This window comes from Chiloscyllium plagiosum, chromosome 10, assembly GCF_004010195.1.
Source record: "Chiloscyllium plagiosum isolate BGI_BamShark_2017 chromosome 10, ASM401019v2, whole genome shotgun sequence".
Classification (NCBI taxonomy): Eukaryota; Metazoa; Chordata; class Chondrichthyes; order Orectolobiformes; family Hemiscylliidae; genus Chiloscyllium; species Chiloscyllium plagiosum.
The window spans coordinates 4903-19447 of NC_057719.1; the positions used below are offsets into that span (position 1 = coordinate 4903).

Sequence of the window (14545 nt, forward strand, 5' to 3'; positions counted from 1 at the left end):
GCTTTAACCCTGTATCCACACAGCCAAATTTCCCTGTATTCCATACCTCCTAACTTTCTGAATGAGCCTACTGTGGAGAACCTTATCAATGCCTTACTGAAATCCATATACAGCACATCCACTGCTCGACCTTTGTCAACTTGTCTCGTCACATTCTCAAATATCTCAATAAAGTTTGTGAAATACGATCTGTCCCTCACAAAGCCATGCTGACTATCCTTAATCAAACTATGCTTTTCCAAATAGTCATAAATCCTATCTCTCAGAATCCTTTCCAGTATCTTGCTTACCACAGACATAAGACTGGCTGATCTGTAAATTCCCAGAGTTTGCCCGATTCCCTTTCTTGAACAGAAGAACAACATTCGCCTCCCTTCAATCATCCAGTACTACTCCCCTGGAGAGTGACGATGCAAAGATCATCACCAGAAGCGCAGCAATCTCATCCCTCACTTGACATAGTAACCTTGGATATATCTGATCTGGCCCTGGGGAATTATCTATCTTGATGCTTCCCAGAATTTCCTTCTATCCACTTTCTTAACATCAATCTGTTCACCCGGTGCACAGTATTCTCACTATCAACAAGGTCCCTCTCTCTCTAGTGAATACTGAAACAAAAATCTCAATTAAGGCCTCCCCTACCTCTTCAGACTCCAAACACAAGTTCCCTCCGCTATCCCTGATCTACCCTCTCTCTGATAATTCTTAATCTTCACGCCTTTCGGTTTTCCGTAATCCTTCCCAGCGAAGCATTTTGTGCCCCCTCCTAGATCTCCTCAGTCCATTTTTGAATTCTTTCCTAGTTACCCTGTAATCATCTAAAGCCATGCAAAATCTTTGCTTCCTCAATGTTAAATAAGCTTCTTTCTTCCTCTTGACGAAGAGCTCCTCTGTTCTCGTCATCCAAAGCTCCTTCACCTGACCATTCCTTGCCTGTTTCAGTGGGACAAAGTTATCCAACACTCATAACAAGTGCTCCTCAAATAGCCTTCACATTTCTGTTGTGCATTTCCCATAGAACAACTGTTCCCAATTTATACTCCACAGCTCCTGTCTAATAGCAGTTTAATTTCCCCTCCTCCAAATAAATACCTGCCCATACTGTCTGTTCCTATCCCTCTCCATGGCTATGGTAATGGTGAGGCAGTTGTGATCACTGTCACGAAATGCTCTCCCACTGTGAGACTGACACCTGTCCTGGCTCGTTGCCTTGCACCAAATCCAATATGGCCTCCCCCCAGTTGGCCTATCTACATATTGAGTAAGGAATCCTTCCTGAACACACCTGACAAAATCGGCTCCATCCAGACCACCTGCACTAAGGAGGTTCCAATCAATATTGGAGAAGTTGAAGTCACCCACAACAACAACTCTGTTACATCTGCACCTTTTCAAGATCTGCTGTCCAATTTGTTCTTCCATCTCTCTGCTGCTATTGGGGGCTCTATAGAAAACACCCAATAAAGTGACTGTTCCTTTCCTGTTACTGACTTCGACCCATAGTGACTTAGTAGACAAACAAATATACCATTTTGGATACTATCTGGGGGACAACTCACCAGGGGTAAGCCATGGGGTACAGGTCTCTGGCACAGAGTCTGTCCCTGTTGCTCAGAAGGGAAGGGAGGAGAGCATTCGTCATTGGGGATTCCATAGTTAGTGAGACAGATAGGAGGTTCTTTGAGAACAAGAGGGACTCACAGTTGGTGCGTTGCCACCCAGGTGCCAGGGTTCATGATGTCTCGGATCGTGTTTTCGAGATCCTTGAGGGGGAGGGGGAGCAGACCCAAGTCATGGTCCACTAACGACATAGGTGGGAAAAGGGATCGGGATTTAAGGCAGAAATTCAGGGAGTAGAGTGGAAGCTTAGAGCTAGAACAAACAGAGTTGTTATCTCTGGATTGTTGCCTGTGCTATGTGCTAGCGAGGCGAGGAATAGGGAGAGAGAGGAGTTGAACATGTGGATACAGGAATGGTGCGGGAGGGACAGTTTCGGATTCCTGGATAATTGGGGCTCATTCTGGGGTGGGTGGGACCTCTACAAACAGGTTGGCCTTCGCCTGAACCAGAGGGGTACCAATATCCTGGGAGGAAATTTGCTATTGCTATTTGGGAGGGTTTAAACTAATTCAGCAGGGGGATGGGAACCTGAAGTGTAGTTCCAGTGTCCAGGAGGTTGAGAGTATTAAGGTTGGAATTGAGGTTTCAAGGTTGTAAGAGTACACTCGCAAGCAGGAAGGTGGTTTGAAGTGTGTCTACTTCAACGCCAGGAGCATCTGGAATAAGGTAGGTAAACTTGCAGCAAGGGTTGGTACCTGGGACTTCGCTATTGTGGCCATTTCGGAGACATGGACAGAGCAGGGACAGGAATGGTTGTTGCAGGTTCTGGGATTTAGATGTTTCAGTAAGAACAGAGAAGGTGGTAAAAGAGGGGGAGGTGTGGCACTGTTAGTCAAGACAGTATTACGGTGCAGAAAGAACGTTTGAGGACTTGTCTACTGAGGTATATGGGCTGAGATTAGAAACAAGAAAGGAGAGGTCACTCTGTTGGGAGTTTTCTGTAAGCCTCTGAATAGTTCCACAGATACTGAGGAAAGAATAGCAAAGATAATTTTGGATGGGTGCGAGAGTAACAGGGTAATTATTATGGGGGACTTTAACTTTCCAAATATTGATTGGAAATACTATAGTTTGAATACTTTAAATGGGTCAGATTTTGTCCAAAGTATGCAGGACGTAGACAAGCCAACAAGGGGAGAGGCCACATTAGATTTGGTAATGGGTAATGAACCCGGCTAGGTGTTAAGTTTGGAGGTAGGTGAGCACTTTGGTGATAGTGACCACAATTCAGTTATATTTACTTTAGCGACGGAAAGGGATAGGTATGTATAACAGGGCAAGAGTTATAGCTGGGGTAAAGGCAATTATGATGTGATTAGGCAAGATTTAGGATGCCTAGGATGGGAAAGGAAACTGCAGGGGATGAGCACACTTGAAATGTGGAGTTATTCATGGAACAGCTACTGTGGTTCCTTGATAAGAATGTACTGATCAGGCAAGGAGGAAGTTGTCGAGCAAGGGAGCCGTGGTTTACAAAAGACATTAAATCTCTTGTCAGGAGGAAGAAGAAGTATATGTTAGGATGAGACGTGAAGGCTCAGTTAGGACGCTCAAGAGTTGCAAGTTAGCCAGGAAAGACCTAAAGAGAGAGCTAAGAAGAGCCAGGAGGGGACATGAGAAGTTATTGGCAGATAGGATCAAGGAAACCCTAAAGGTTTCTATAAGTACATCAGGAATAAAAGAATGACTAGAGGAAGATTAGGACCAATCAAGGATAGCAGTGGGAAGTCTTGTGTGGAGTCCAAGGAAATAGGGGAAGAGCTCAATGAATATTTTACGTCAGTAGTCACACTGGAAAAAGACAATGTTGTCGAGGAGAATACTGAGATACAGACCATTAGATTAGATGGGATTGAGGTTCACAAGGAGGAGGTGTTAGCAATTCTGGAAAGTGTGAAAATAGATGGGACTTATCCTAGGATTCTCTGAGAAGCCAGGGAGGAGATTGCAGAGCCTTTAGCTTTGATCTTTATGTTGTCATTGTCTACAGGAATAGTGCCTGAAGACAGGAGGATAGCAAATGTTGTTTCCTTGTTCAAGAAGGGGAGTAGAGACAACCTTGGAAATTATAGACCAGTGAGCCTTACTTCGGTTGTGGGTAAAGAGTTGGAAAAGGTGATAAGAGATAGGATTTATAATCATCTAGAGAGGAATAAGTTGATTAGGGATACTCTGCAAGGTATTGTGAAGGGTAGATTGTGCCTCACAAACCTCATTGAGTCCTTTGAGAAGGTGACCATACAGGTGGGTGAGGGTAAAGCGGTTGATGTGGTGTTTATGGATTCAGTAAGGGGTTTGATAAGGTGCCCAATAGGCTATTGCACAAAATATGGAAGCATGGGATTGAGGGTGATTTCGTGGTTTGGATCAGACATTAGCTAGCTGAAAAAAGAGAGAGGGTGGTGCATGATGTGAAATGCTCATCCTGGAGTTCAGTTACTAGAGTTGAGAGGGTGTTGCTGGAAAAGCACAGCAGGTCAGGCAGCATTCAAGGAGCAGGAAATTCGCCACTTCGGGCCAGAGCCCTTCATCAGGAACAAGGCTGGGAGCCTCAGGAGTGGACAGATAAATGGGAGGTTGGAAAGGAGGGTGGAGCGGATAGGTGAGAAGGAAGATTGACAGGTGGGACAGGTCATTAGAGCGGTGCTGAATGGAAGGTTGGAACTAGAGTAAGGTGGGGGGAGGGGAAATGAGGAAACTGGTGAAATCCACATTGATTCCACTGGGTTGGAGGGTCCTGAGGCGTTCTTCCTCCAGGTATCAGGTGGTGAGGGAGTAGCGATGGAGGAGGCCCAGGACCTGCATGTCCTCGGCAGAGTGGGAGGGGGAATATACTCTCAACTCTGCTCTCCAGCATCTGCAGACCTCACTGCCTCCTAGTCTTTCAGTTACTAGTAGTGTACTGCAAAGATCTGGTTTGGGGCTACTGCTGTTTGTCAATTTAATAAATGACCTAGAGGAGGGCATAGAAGGATGGGTTGGTAAATTTGCAGATGACACTAAGGTCAGTAGAGTTGTGGATGGTGCTGAAGGATGTTGCAGGTTACAGAGGGACATAGCTAAGCTGCAGAGCTGGGCTGAGAGGTGGCAATTGGAGTTTAATGTGGAAAAGTGTGAGGTGATTCACTTTGGAAGGAGCAAGAGGAATAAAGAGTACTGGGCTAATGGTAAGATTCTTGGTAGTGTAGATGAGCAAAGATCTTGTGTCCATGTACATAGATCACTGAAAGTTGCTACCCAGGTTGAAAGTGTTAAGAGGCATACGGTGTATCAGCTTTTATTGGTAGAGGAATTGAGTTTTGGAACCATGAGGTCATGCTGCAACTGTACAAAACTCTGGTGCAGCCGCACTTGGAGTATTGTGTACGGTTCTGGTTACCACATTATAGGAAGGATGTGGGAGCTTTGGAAAGGGTGCAGTGGAGATTTACTAGGGTGTTGCCTGGTATGGAGGGAAGGCTGAGGGACTTGAGGCTGTTTTTGTTAGAGAGAAGGAGGTTGAGAGGTGACTTAATAGAGACAAATAAGATAATCAGAGGGTTAGATAGGGTGGACAGTGAACCTTTTTCCTTGGATGGTGATGGCTAGCACAAGGGGACATAACTTTAAATTGAGGGGGTGATAGATATAGGATGGATGTCAGAGGTAGTTTCTTTACTCAGAGAGTAGTAAGGGCATGGAACACCCTGCCTGCAACAGTAGTAGACTTGCCAACTTTAAGGTCATTTAAATGGTCATTGGATAAACATATGGATGATAATGGAATAGTGTAGGTTAGATAAGCTTCAGATTGGTTCCAAGGGTCAGCATATCATCGAGGTCCGAAGGGCCTGGACTGCGCTGTAATGTTCTAAACCCTCCTCAACAACCTCCTTTTCTGCAGCTGAGATACACTCTCTAATTAACAATGCTAGCCCCCCATCTCTTTTACTCCCTCCCTGTTTTTTTTAAAATGTCTAAACAGTGGCACATCCAACAACCATTCCTGCCCCTATGAAATCCATGTCTCCATTATGGCCACAACATCGTAGTTCCAAATACTGATCCTTACTCTAAGTTCATCACTGTTACTTTTGACACTCCTTGTATTGAAACAGACACACTTTAACCGTGTATCCTTCCTGCCAGACTCTCTGCATTCTATTTCTGCCTGTTGACAACTGTCCTCTCCTCAGATCTGTAGCTCAGGTTCCCATCCCCCTACCAAACTAGTCTGAACCCTCCCAAAGTGCTCGAGCAAATCTCCTGCCCAGGACATTGGTGCCCCTCAGTTTAAGTGTAACATGTTCTTCATGTACAGACCCCACCTTCTCTAGAAGGTACCTCAATGACCTACATATCAGAAGCCCTCCCTCCTACACCAGCCCTGTAGCCACATGCTTAGCTGCACTCACTCCCTGTTCCTTGCCTCACGAGCACATGGCACTAGAAGTAATCCTGAGATTAGTACTCCACTTGTCCTGCTTTTTTCGCTCCCATCCTAACTCCATGTAATCATTTTGTAGATCCTCATCCACTTTCCTAGCTATGTCACTGGTTCCAATGTGCACCATGACGTTTGGTTGCTCACCCTCCCCCTTCAGAATCTGGTAGACTTGATCAGAAACTTCAAAGACAACCTCGTTGAAGTGGGGACGGTTAGGGAGAGAACCGGGGGGGTGCCAGGAGAGTAAATTCATCCTTTAAAAACTTATCTCCTGGGATCAGCGGCCTCCATTTTGCAGCAGCAGGTGTGTCAGACATTCTGTTCACTTTGAGAGCTGGATCTGAGGGAGCTGGATCAATTTCAAGGACTCTCCACATGTAAATAAAGGGTGATTTGATTATGGGATACTGGTGTCTGTGGAATTATCTCACCAGGCCTCTATTACCTTTCTATTACCTGCCACCTATTTTCTAAGGATCTGTATCCCTTTGCTCCCTGCCCATTCATGTATCTGTCCAGATACATCTTAAATGACGCTATCATTCCTACCCCTACCCACTGACAAAGCATTCCAGGCCCCAACCACCCTCTGCGTAAAGAACTTTCCATGCATATCGCCCCTAAACGTTTCCCCTCTCACTTTGAACTCGTGACCCCTAGTAATTGAGTCCCCCACTCTGGGAAAAAGCTTCTTGCTATCCCCCCTGTCTCTTCCTCTCAAAGTTAAAAATCAACAACTCTAGGTTTATAGTCCAACACGTTTATGTGGAAGCACTAGCTTTCGGAGCACTGTTCCTTCATCAGGTGGCTGTGGAGCATAAGATCATAAGACACGGTGGCACAGTGGTTAGCACTGCTGCCTCACAGCGCCAGAAGACCTGGGTTCAATTCCCGCCTCTGTGTGGAGTTTGCACATTCTCCCCGTGTGTGGGCTTCTTCTGGGTGCTCCAGTTTCCTCCCACAGTCCAAACAAATGTGCAGGTTAGGTGAATTGGCCACGCTAAATTGCCTGTAGTGTTAGGTGAGGGGGTAAATGTAGGGGAATGGGTCTGGGTGGGTTGCTCTTCAGAGGGTCGGTGTGGACTTTTTGGGCCAGTTTCCACAATGTAAGTAATCTAATCTAATAACAAAAATTTAAAGTGTGATGTAATTGAAATCATATATTGAAAAAGACCTGGATTGTTCATAACCACCTGATGAAGCAGCAGCACTCCAAAAGCTAGTGCTTTCTAATAAACCTGTTGGACTATAACCTAGTGTTGTGTGATTTTTAACTTTGTATTCCCCAGTCCAACACCAGCATCTCCGAATCATGTATACCTCTCATGATTTTGTAGACCTCAATCAGGTCCCCCCTCAATCTTTGTCTTTCAAATGAAAATAATCCTAATCTATTCAACCTCTCTTTATTGCTAGCGCCCTCCATACCAGGCAACATCTTGGTGAACCTCCTCTGCACCCTCTCCTAAGCATCCACATCCTTTTGGTAATGTGGCAACCAGAACTTTACATAGTATTCTAAATATGGCTGAACCAAAGTCCTCTACAACTGTAACATGACGTGCCAGCTCTTGTACTCAATACCCCATCCAATGAAGGAAAGCATGCCATATGCCTTCTTGACCACTCTCTCAACCTGCAATGTCAAAGTCAGGGAACAATGGACCTGAACACCTAGATCTCGCTGTAGGTCAATTTTCCCCAGGGCTTTTCCATTTACTGTATAGTTCGCTCTTGAATTGGATCTTCCAAAATGCATCACCTCACATTTGCCTGGATTAAACTCCATCTGCCATTTCTCTGCCCATCTCTCCAATCTATCTATATTCTGCTGTATTCTCTGACAGTCCCCTTCACTATCTGCTACTCCACCAATCTTGGTGTCATCTGCAAACTTGCTAATCAAGCAACTGATAGTTTCCCCCAAATCATTTATATATATCACAAACAAAAGAGGTCCCAGCATGGATTCCTGTGGAACACCACTGGTCACAGGTTTCCATTTTGAGAAATTCCCTTCCACTGCTACTCTCTGTCTCCTTCTGCCCAGCAGTTTTCTATCCATCGAGCTACAACACCGTGCACCCCATGCGACTTCACCTTCTTCATCGGCTTACCATGGGGAACCTTATCAAACGCCTTACTAATGTCCATGTATATGACATCTACAGCCCTTCCCCCAGCAATCAATGTTGTCACTTCCTCAAAGAATTCTATTAGGTTTGTAAGACATGACCTTCCCCACACAAAACCATGCTGTCCATTACTTTCACCACACCTCAGCATACACAGAGGAAAACCATCATGTTTTCTGCTTTACTTACAAGCCTTTTTAAATGGTGATGTCACTTCAATAATTTCTTGAACCTTTAGGGCTTCAACAGGAGTTCTGCCACTCCTCCACAGTTTAGGCCAGGTACTTTTTCCATGGAAGAGATAATGTGGCCTCACAATGCTACTGTGTGCCAGGAGGTTCTTAAGTCTGAGGGAAAAAGACAAAGCAGTATCTTTATTTAAGTAAGTACAAAAATCACATAAATGAGAGAGTTATTCAACAAGTTCAAAATCAAGGGTTTTAACAGAGTAATTTAGAATTTGTGTTGCAGACGTTTCGTCCCCTGTCAGTGCTTGGGAGCCTCCTGTGAAGCGCTTCTGTGATCTTTCCTCCGACATTTGTAGTGGTTTGAATCTGCCGCTTCCGGTTGTCAGTTCCAGCTGTCCGCTGCAATGGTCAGTATATTGGGTCCAGATCGATGTGCTTATTGATTGAATCTGTGGATGAGTGCCATGCCTCTAGGAATTCCCTGGCTGTTCTCTGTTTGGCTTGTCATATAATAGTAGTCTTGTCCCAGTCGAATTCATGTTGCTTGTCATCTGCGTGTGTGGCTACTAAGGATAGCCGGTCGTGTCATTTCGTGGCTAGTTGGTGTTCATGGATGCAGATCGTTAGCTGTCTTGCTGTTTGTCCTATGTAGTGTTTTGTGCAGTCCTTGCATGGGATTTTGTATACTACATTGGTTGTACATGCCCAAAACGTCGATTCTCCTGCTCCTTGGATGCTGCCTGACCCAATATACCGACCACTGCAGCAGACAGCTGGAACTGACAACCGGAAGCGGCAGATTCAAACCACTACAAATGCTGGAGGAAAGATCACAGAAGCGCTTCACAGGAGGCTCCCAAGCACTGAGGATGTCACGTAGACAGGGAACAAAACGTCTGCAACACAAATTCCCAGCTCGGTGAACAGAACCACAACGAGCACACGAGCTACAAATCTTCTCACAAACTTTGAAGAGTAATTTAGAAGTCACTATTGCCAATGGCAGCAGGACCAATGAAATTACAGATTACTGAGCAAAGGCAGGAGATGAGATGAGAAGAATTTTTAATTCTTTTTATTGTATTAAGTTTTTATGATCTGGAATGAAAGTACAGAAATTCACACCATTAGCTTCCAAAAGGAATTTGGATAAGTATTTTAAAATGACAAAAATTGCAGGGCTATGGGAAAAATCAAGGGTTTAGTAAGAACTGGATACATTCTACAGAGTCAGCACAGGCCTGACGGGCCAAATAGCCTCCAGCTGAAGATCTCACATCAGATAATGATCAGATATCTAAGGTCATTTGCAACTCCTGATAATGCAGTGTGACCTTGGGTTCGGTTGCACTCATTTCATCCATGCTGCCCTCTCAGGCCCCATGGTCCATGACCTCCAGTTCACCCAGAGTTCTGCTCCCACATCCTCTTCCACTTATCCTTCCCTCACCAAACACATCTCCAATGGTTCCCAGGGCCCCTGCACCCCGCCCCCCAAAAAAATATGGATTTCAAAACCCTTCTCCCAATCACTTAATTATCTTCTGAACCAAACCGGCTCTGTCCTCCTCCAGGACTGTTCCATCTGCCTCTACAAACATGGCCTCATGGAGGTCCACCCTCACTCCATTCTTGTACAGATGCTATATGAAGCTCATCCTGTACCCTGGGTCTCTTTCCTCAAACTCTTCTCCATCATTTTGGCTGCATTGTCCAGTACATATCAGTGTATGAATTATGAAATGCTTTGGCCACAGATGTTCTGAATAGAAAATTCATAATAATGTATTTGCTCATGTCCACACACCTTGTTGTCACTGAAATACTAATCTCAGTCTATGAGGTGTCTCAAAGCCATGGCCAGAATGATGCAAAAGGAAGATAAAAGATATTGTATGGAATGACTCCAGTTAGCTTTATAGCATCTTCAAAGTGCCCAGTTCAGGAAGGAATGGCGTAAATCAACCTGATTGAAGATAAAAATTAGCTGCAGGCTCCTCTCCAAACCATGCACCATCCAAATTTGGAAATATACTGACCATTCTTACACTGTTGCTGGGTGGAGGTCCTAGAACCCGCTCCCTAACAGCACTATGGGTGTACCTCTAAACACATTCACTGCAATGATTCAAGAAGGTGATCACCATTACATAATGAAGGGCAGTTAGGGCTGGGCAATAATTGCTGGTCTGTAATATAGAATTCCCATTCTGATGTAAGCAGGGGACTGACCTTGCTGCAGGCACTGCAGTTACAAGACTGTACACGATGCAGGATTCAGCAATGCAGCCGTGAATCTGAGAAGAAACAGCTGACAGATGAGATGGTAGACAGCAGAGAAACATCACGTCCACTGAGGCTGCCAGTCGTTTGTTGTCATAAAAACACTTGATTCCCAAATCTGAGAGGTCACCTGAAAGAAAGGAGTTGACATGTTGTTACAAAACAGGCTTTGGATGCTGAAGGCAATTCAATCCATTGGATCTCACCAAGCTAGAACCTAACCCTACGATCTTTTTATTCAACTGTTTTCAACTTAATCCAGTGTAGTGTGCCAGATTTTCACCTCACCACACTATGCAGACTTGTGTTGTGCATAAATAGCAGGATACAGTGTCGCAATTTAAAATTTATCTGCCCTTTCTCCACAGATAGATCTTTTTCGGGGCATTTAATAATCTGTTGCCAATGGAAAGACTATTGATGTTTCCCTGATGTTGCTTTTTTCCCTCAAAAGTTACTGATCATTTCCTGATTGCTGTGTGAACCATGCAGGTTGCTGGCCAAAGTGTTCCAGCCAGCTACAAAACTGGCAATGTGAAAAATGCAGGACAAATCCAACTCAGACAATTACCAGCTAATCAGTTGTTTAGCAAGTGACATCAAAATTGGAGGTGTGGTGGACAGCCAAAAAAGTTACCTCAGAGCCTTAATGGAACCTTGATCATGTGGGCCAATGTGCAGAGGAGAGGCAGAATGGAGTTTAACATAGATACATGTGAGGTGCTGTATATTAGAAAGGCGCTTCAGAGCAGGACTTATACACTTAATGGTAAGGTCCTGGGGAGTGTTGCAGAACAAAGAGACCTTGGAGTGCAGGTTCATAGTTCCTTAAAAGTACAGACACAGGTGGACAGGATAGTGAAGAAGGCATTTGGTACGCTTGCCTTTATTGGTCAGTGCATTGAGTATAGGAGTTGGAATGTCATGTTGCAGCTGTACAGGACATTGGTTAGGCTACTTCTGGAATACTGCATTCAATTCTGGTCTCCCTGCTATAGGAAGGATGTTGTGAAACTTGAAAGGGTTCAGAAAAGATTTACAAGGATGTTGCCAAGGTTGGATGGTTTGAGCTATAAGGAGAGGCTGAGCCTGATTTCCCTAGAGAGGCCTTAAAGAAGTTTATAAAATCATGACGGGCATAGAAAGGATGAATAACCAATGTCTTTTCCCCAGGATAGCGGAGAATTAGATGAATTTAGGAGATCTGGTTGGCATGGATGAGTTGGACCAAAGGATCTGTTTCTGTGCTGTACATCTCTATGACTCTATCAGCAAAGTGGGTTGTTAACATTACCAAGAAGCACTTGTTCAGCAACAACCTGCTCAGTGATGCTCATTTGGATTATGCCACAAACACTCAGCTCCTGACTTCATTATAGCCTTGGCAGATGAGGTTTAATGTAGAGAAGTGTGAGGTGATACACTTTAGTTGGAAGAACATTGTAAGACAATATAAAATATGGGGGACAATTGCTAAGGGGTGGGGTACATGAGGATAGGGATCTGGAGTATATTTGCACAGATGATTGAAGGTGGCAGGACAGGTGAAAAGAGAAATAGGCAAAGCAGACAGTGACCTAAGCTCTATGAATCAGGGCACAGAGTACAAGAGCTGACACTGACATTGTATAAGACCTCAACTGGAATATTGTGTGCAGTGAGGGCACCGCATGATAGGAAAGATGTGAATGCATTGGCAAGAGTGCAAAAGTGATTAACAAGAAAGGTTGCAGGAATGCGTAACTTCAGTAATGAGGATTGATCGAAGAAGTTGGGACTGTACTCCTTGGAGAAGAGAAGGTTAAGAAGAGATCTGGCACAGGTTTTCAAAATCATCAGTGGACAGGGAGAAACTGTACCCATGTGTAAAAGAAACAAGAATGAGAGGGATTGATTTAAAGTGATCTGCAAAAGACATAAGAGTGATGTCAGAAAAAGCTTTCTCACATAGTGAGTAGACAGGATATGGAATGCAATGCCTGAAAATGTGGTTGAGGCAGTTTCAATTGAGCCATTCACAAAGATATTGGAACATTATTTTGATAAACGTAGTGTACAAGGGTATGTGGAAAAAGTGGTAGATTGGCACCAGGTGTCAATGCATATTTAACAAGCGGGTGCAGACATAATGGAGCAAATGGCCTCCTTTTGGACCAAAATATTTTGGTGATTCTGTCGTCCAAACAAAGACCAAAAAGCTGAATTCCAGAGGTGAGGTTAGAGTGGAGTGACAGTCTTTGACATCAAGAAAACATTTGATTGAGCATAAAGGAGACTGAGCAAAACTGGAATCAATATGTATCAGGGACAATCCCTCTGCTGGGGTGAAGTCAAACTGACACAAAGGAAGATGGTTGTGCTTGTTGAGGTCAGTCATCTCAGCTCCAGGACATCTCTGCAATGAAGTGTCCTAGGCCTAACCATCTTCAGTTGCTTCATCAATGACATTCCCCACATCATAAGGTCAGAACAGGGATGTTGCTGATGATGTTCAGCACCATTTGTGACTCCTCAGTTACTACAGCAGTCCATGTTTGAATGCAGCAAGACCTGGACAATATCCAAGCTTAAGCTGACAAGTGTCAAGTAACATTTGCATCACCTACAAGAGATAACCATTTTTCCTTGACATTCAATGGCATTACCATTGCTAAATACCATAGTATCAACATCCTGGGGGGTGAGGTTATGATTGACTAGAAACTGATCTGGACCAGTCAAATAAAACTATGGCTACAAGTGCAGATCAGAGACTCTGAATTCTGCGTTGGTTAATTCACCTCCTGTCCACCATCTACAAGGCACAGGTCAACACTGCAAGGGAATACTCCCCACATACCTGGAAGAGTGCAGCTCCAAAAGAAGCTCGATACCATCCAGGACAAAGCAGTCCATTTGACTGCTCCATCCATCATCCTCAATATTCATTCACCATCAATACACAACAGGAGCAGTGTATCCAATCTGCATGAGGTTCTGCCACAACTCTCTAAGGGTCCTTTGGTAGCACCAGCCAAACCCATGACTTCTGTGGAAAGGGAAGCAGATGCAAGGGAATACCAATATCTGCAAGTTCCACTCTAAACCACACATCATATTGATGTGACTATTTCTTCACTGCTTGCAAGCTCAAAATCCTTGATCTCCCTTTCTACCAGCACTGTGGGTGTACACCACCACATGAACTGTAGTGGTTCACCTTTTCCACGCAAATTAAGATGGGTAACAAATGCTGGCTTAGCCAGTGATGATCACATCCTGCGAAAGAATAATCAATAGTGAAGTCAATTCATGCATCTTGGGGAAAACCTGGTGCAGAGTTGGAAACCTTAAGACTGTTAAGTTGAATGGCATAATGTAATGGTATATGATAGAGTCATAGAGTCATAGAGATGTGCAGCATGGAAACAGACCCTTCAGTCTAACCCGTCCATGCTGACCAGATATCCCAACCCAATCTACTGTCAGCACCTTGCCCATATCCCTCCAAACCCTTCCTATTCATATACCCATCCAAATGCCATCCACGTACCACTCTGTGTGTGAAAAAGTTACCCCTTAGGTCTCTTTTATATCTTTCCCCTCTCATCCTAAACCTAAGCCCTCTATTTCCGGAATCCCTGACCCCAGGAAAAAGACTTTGTCTATTTATCCTATCCATGCCCCTATAAGGTAAACCTCTATAAGGTCACCCCTCAGCCTCCGATACTCCAGGGAAAACAGCCCAAGCCTGTTCAGGCTCTCCCTGAAGCTCAAATCCTCCAACCCTGGCAACATCCTTGTAAATCTTTTCTGAACCCTCTCAAGTTTCACAACATCTTTCCAATAGGAAGGAGACCAGAATTGCAAGCAATATTCCAACAATGGCCTAACCAATGTCCTGTATAGCT

At 44.4% G+C, this 14545-nt stretch overlaps 1 protein-coding gene across 1 annotated transcript in view; it reads right to left on the reverse strand.

The window, feature by feature from the left end:
• Nucleotides 1–8373: 8373 nt before the first annotated feature.
• The window catches only part of noxred1 (NADP-dependent oxidoreductase domain containing 1), a gene marked incomplete at its 3' end in the record, with an annotated part of 35255 nt that continues 29083 nt past the window's right edge, over nucleotides 8374–14545 (reverse strand). The window contains exons 3-4 of the mRNA XM_043698418.1: nucleotides 10605–10785; nucleotides 8374–8531 (exon numbers count right to left, since the gene is read on the reverse strand). Of these exons, the coding sequence (XP_043554353.1) occupies nucleotides 8374–8531; nucleotides 10605–10785 (339 nt within the window). The remainder of the gene's footprint in view (nucleotides 8532–10604; nucleotides 10786–14545) is intronic.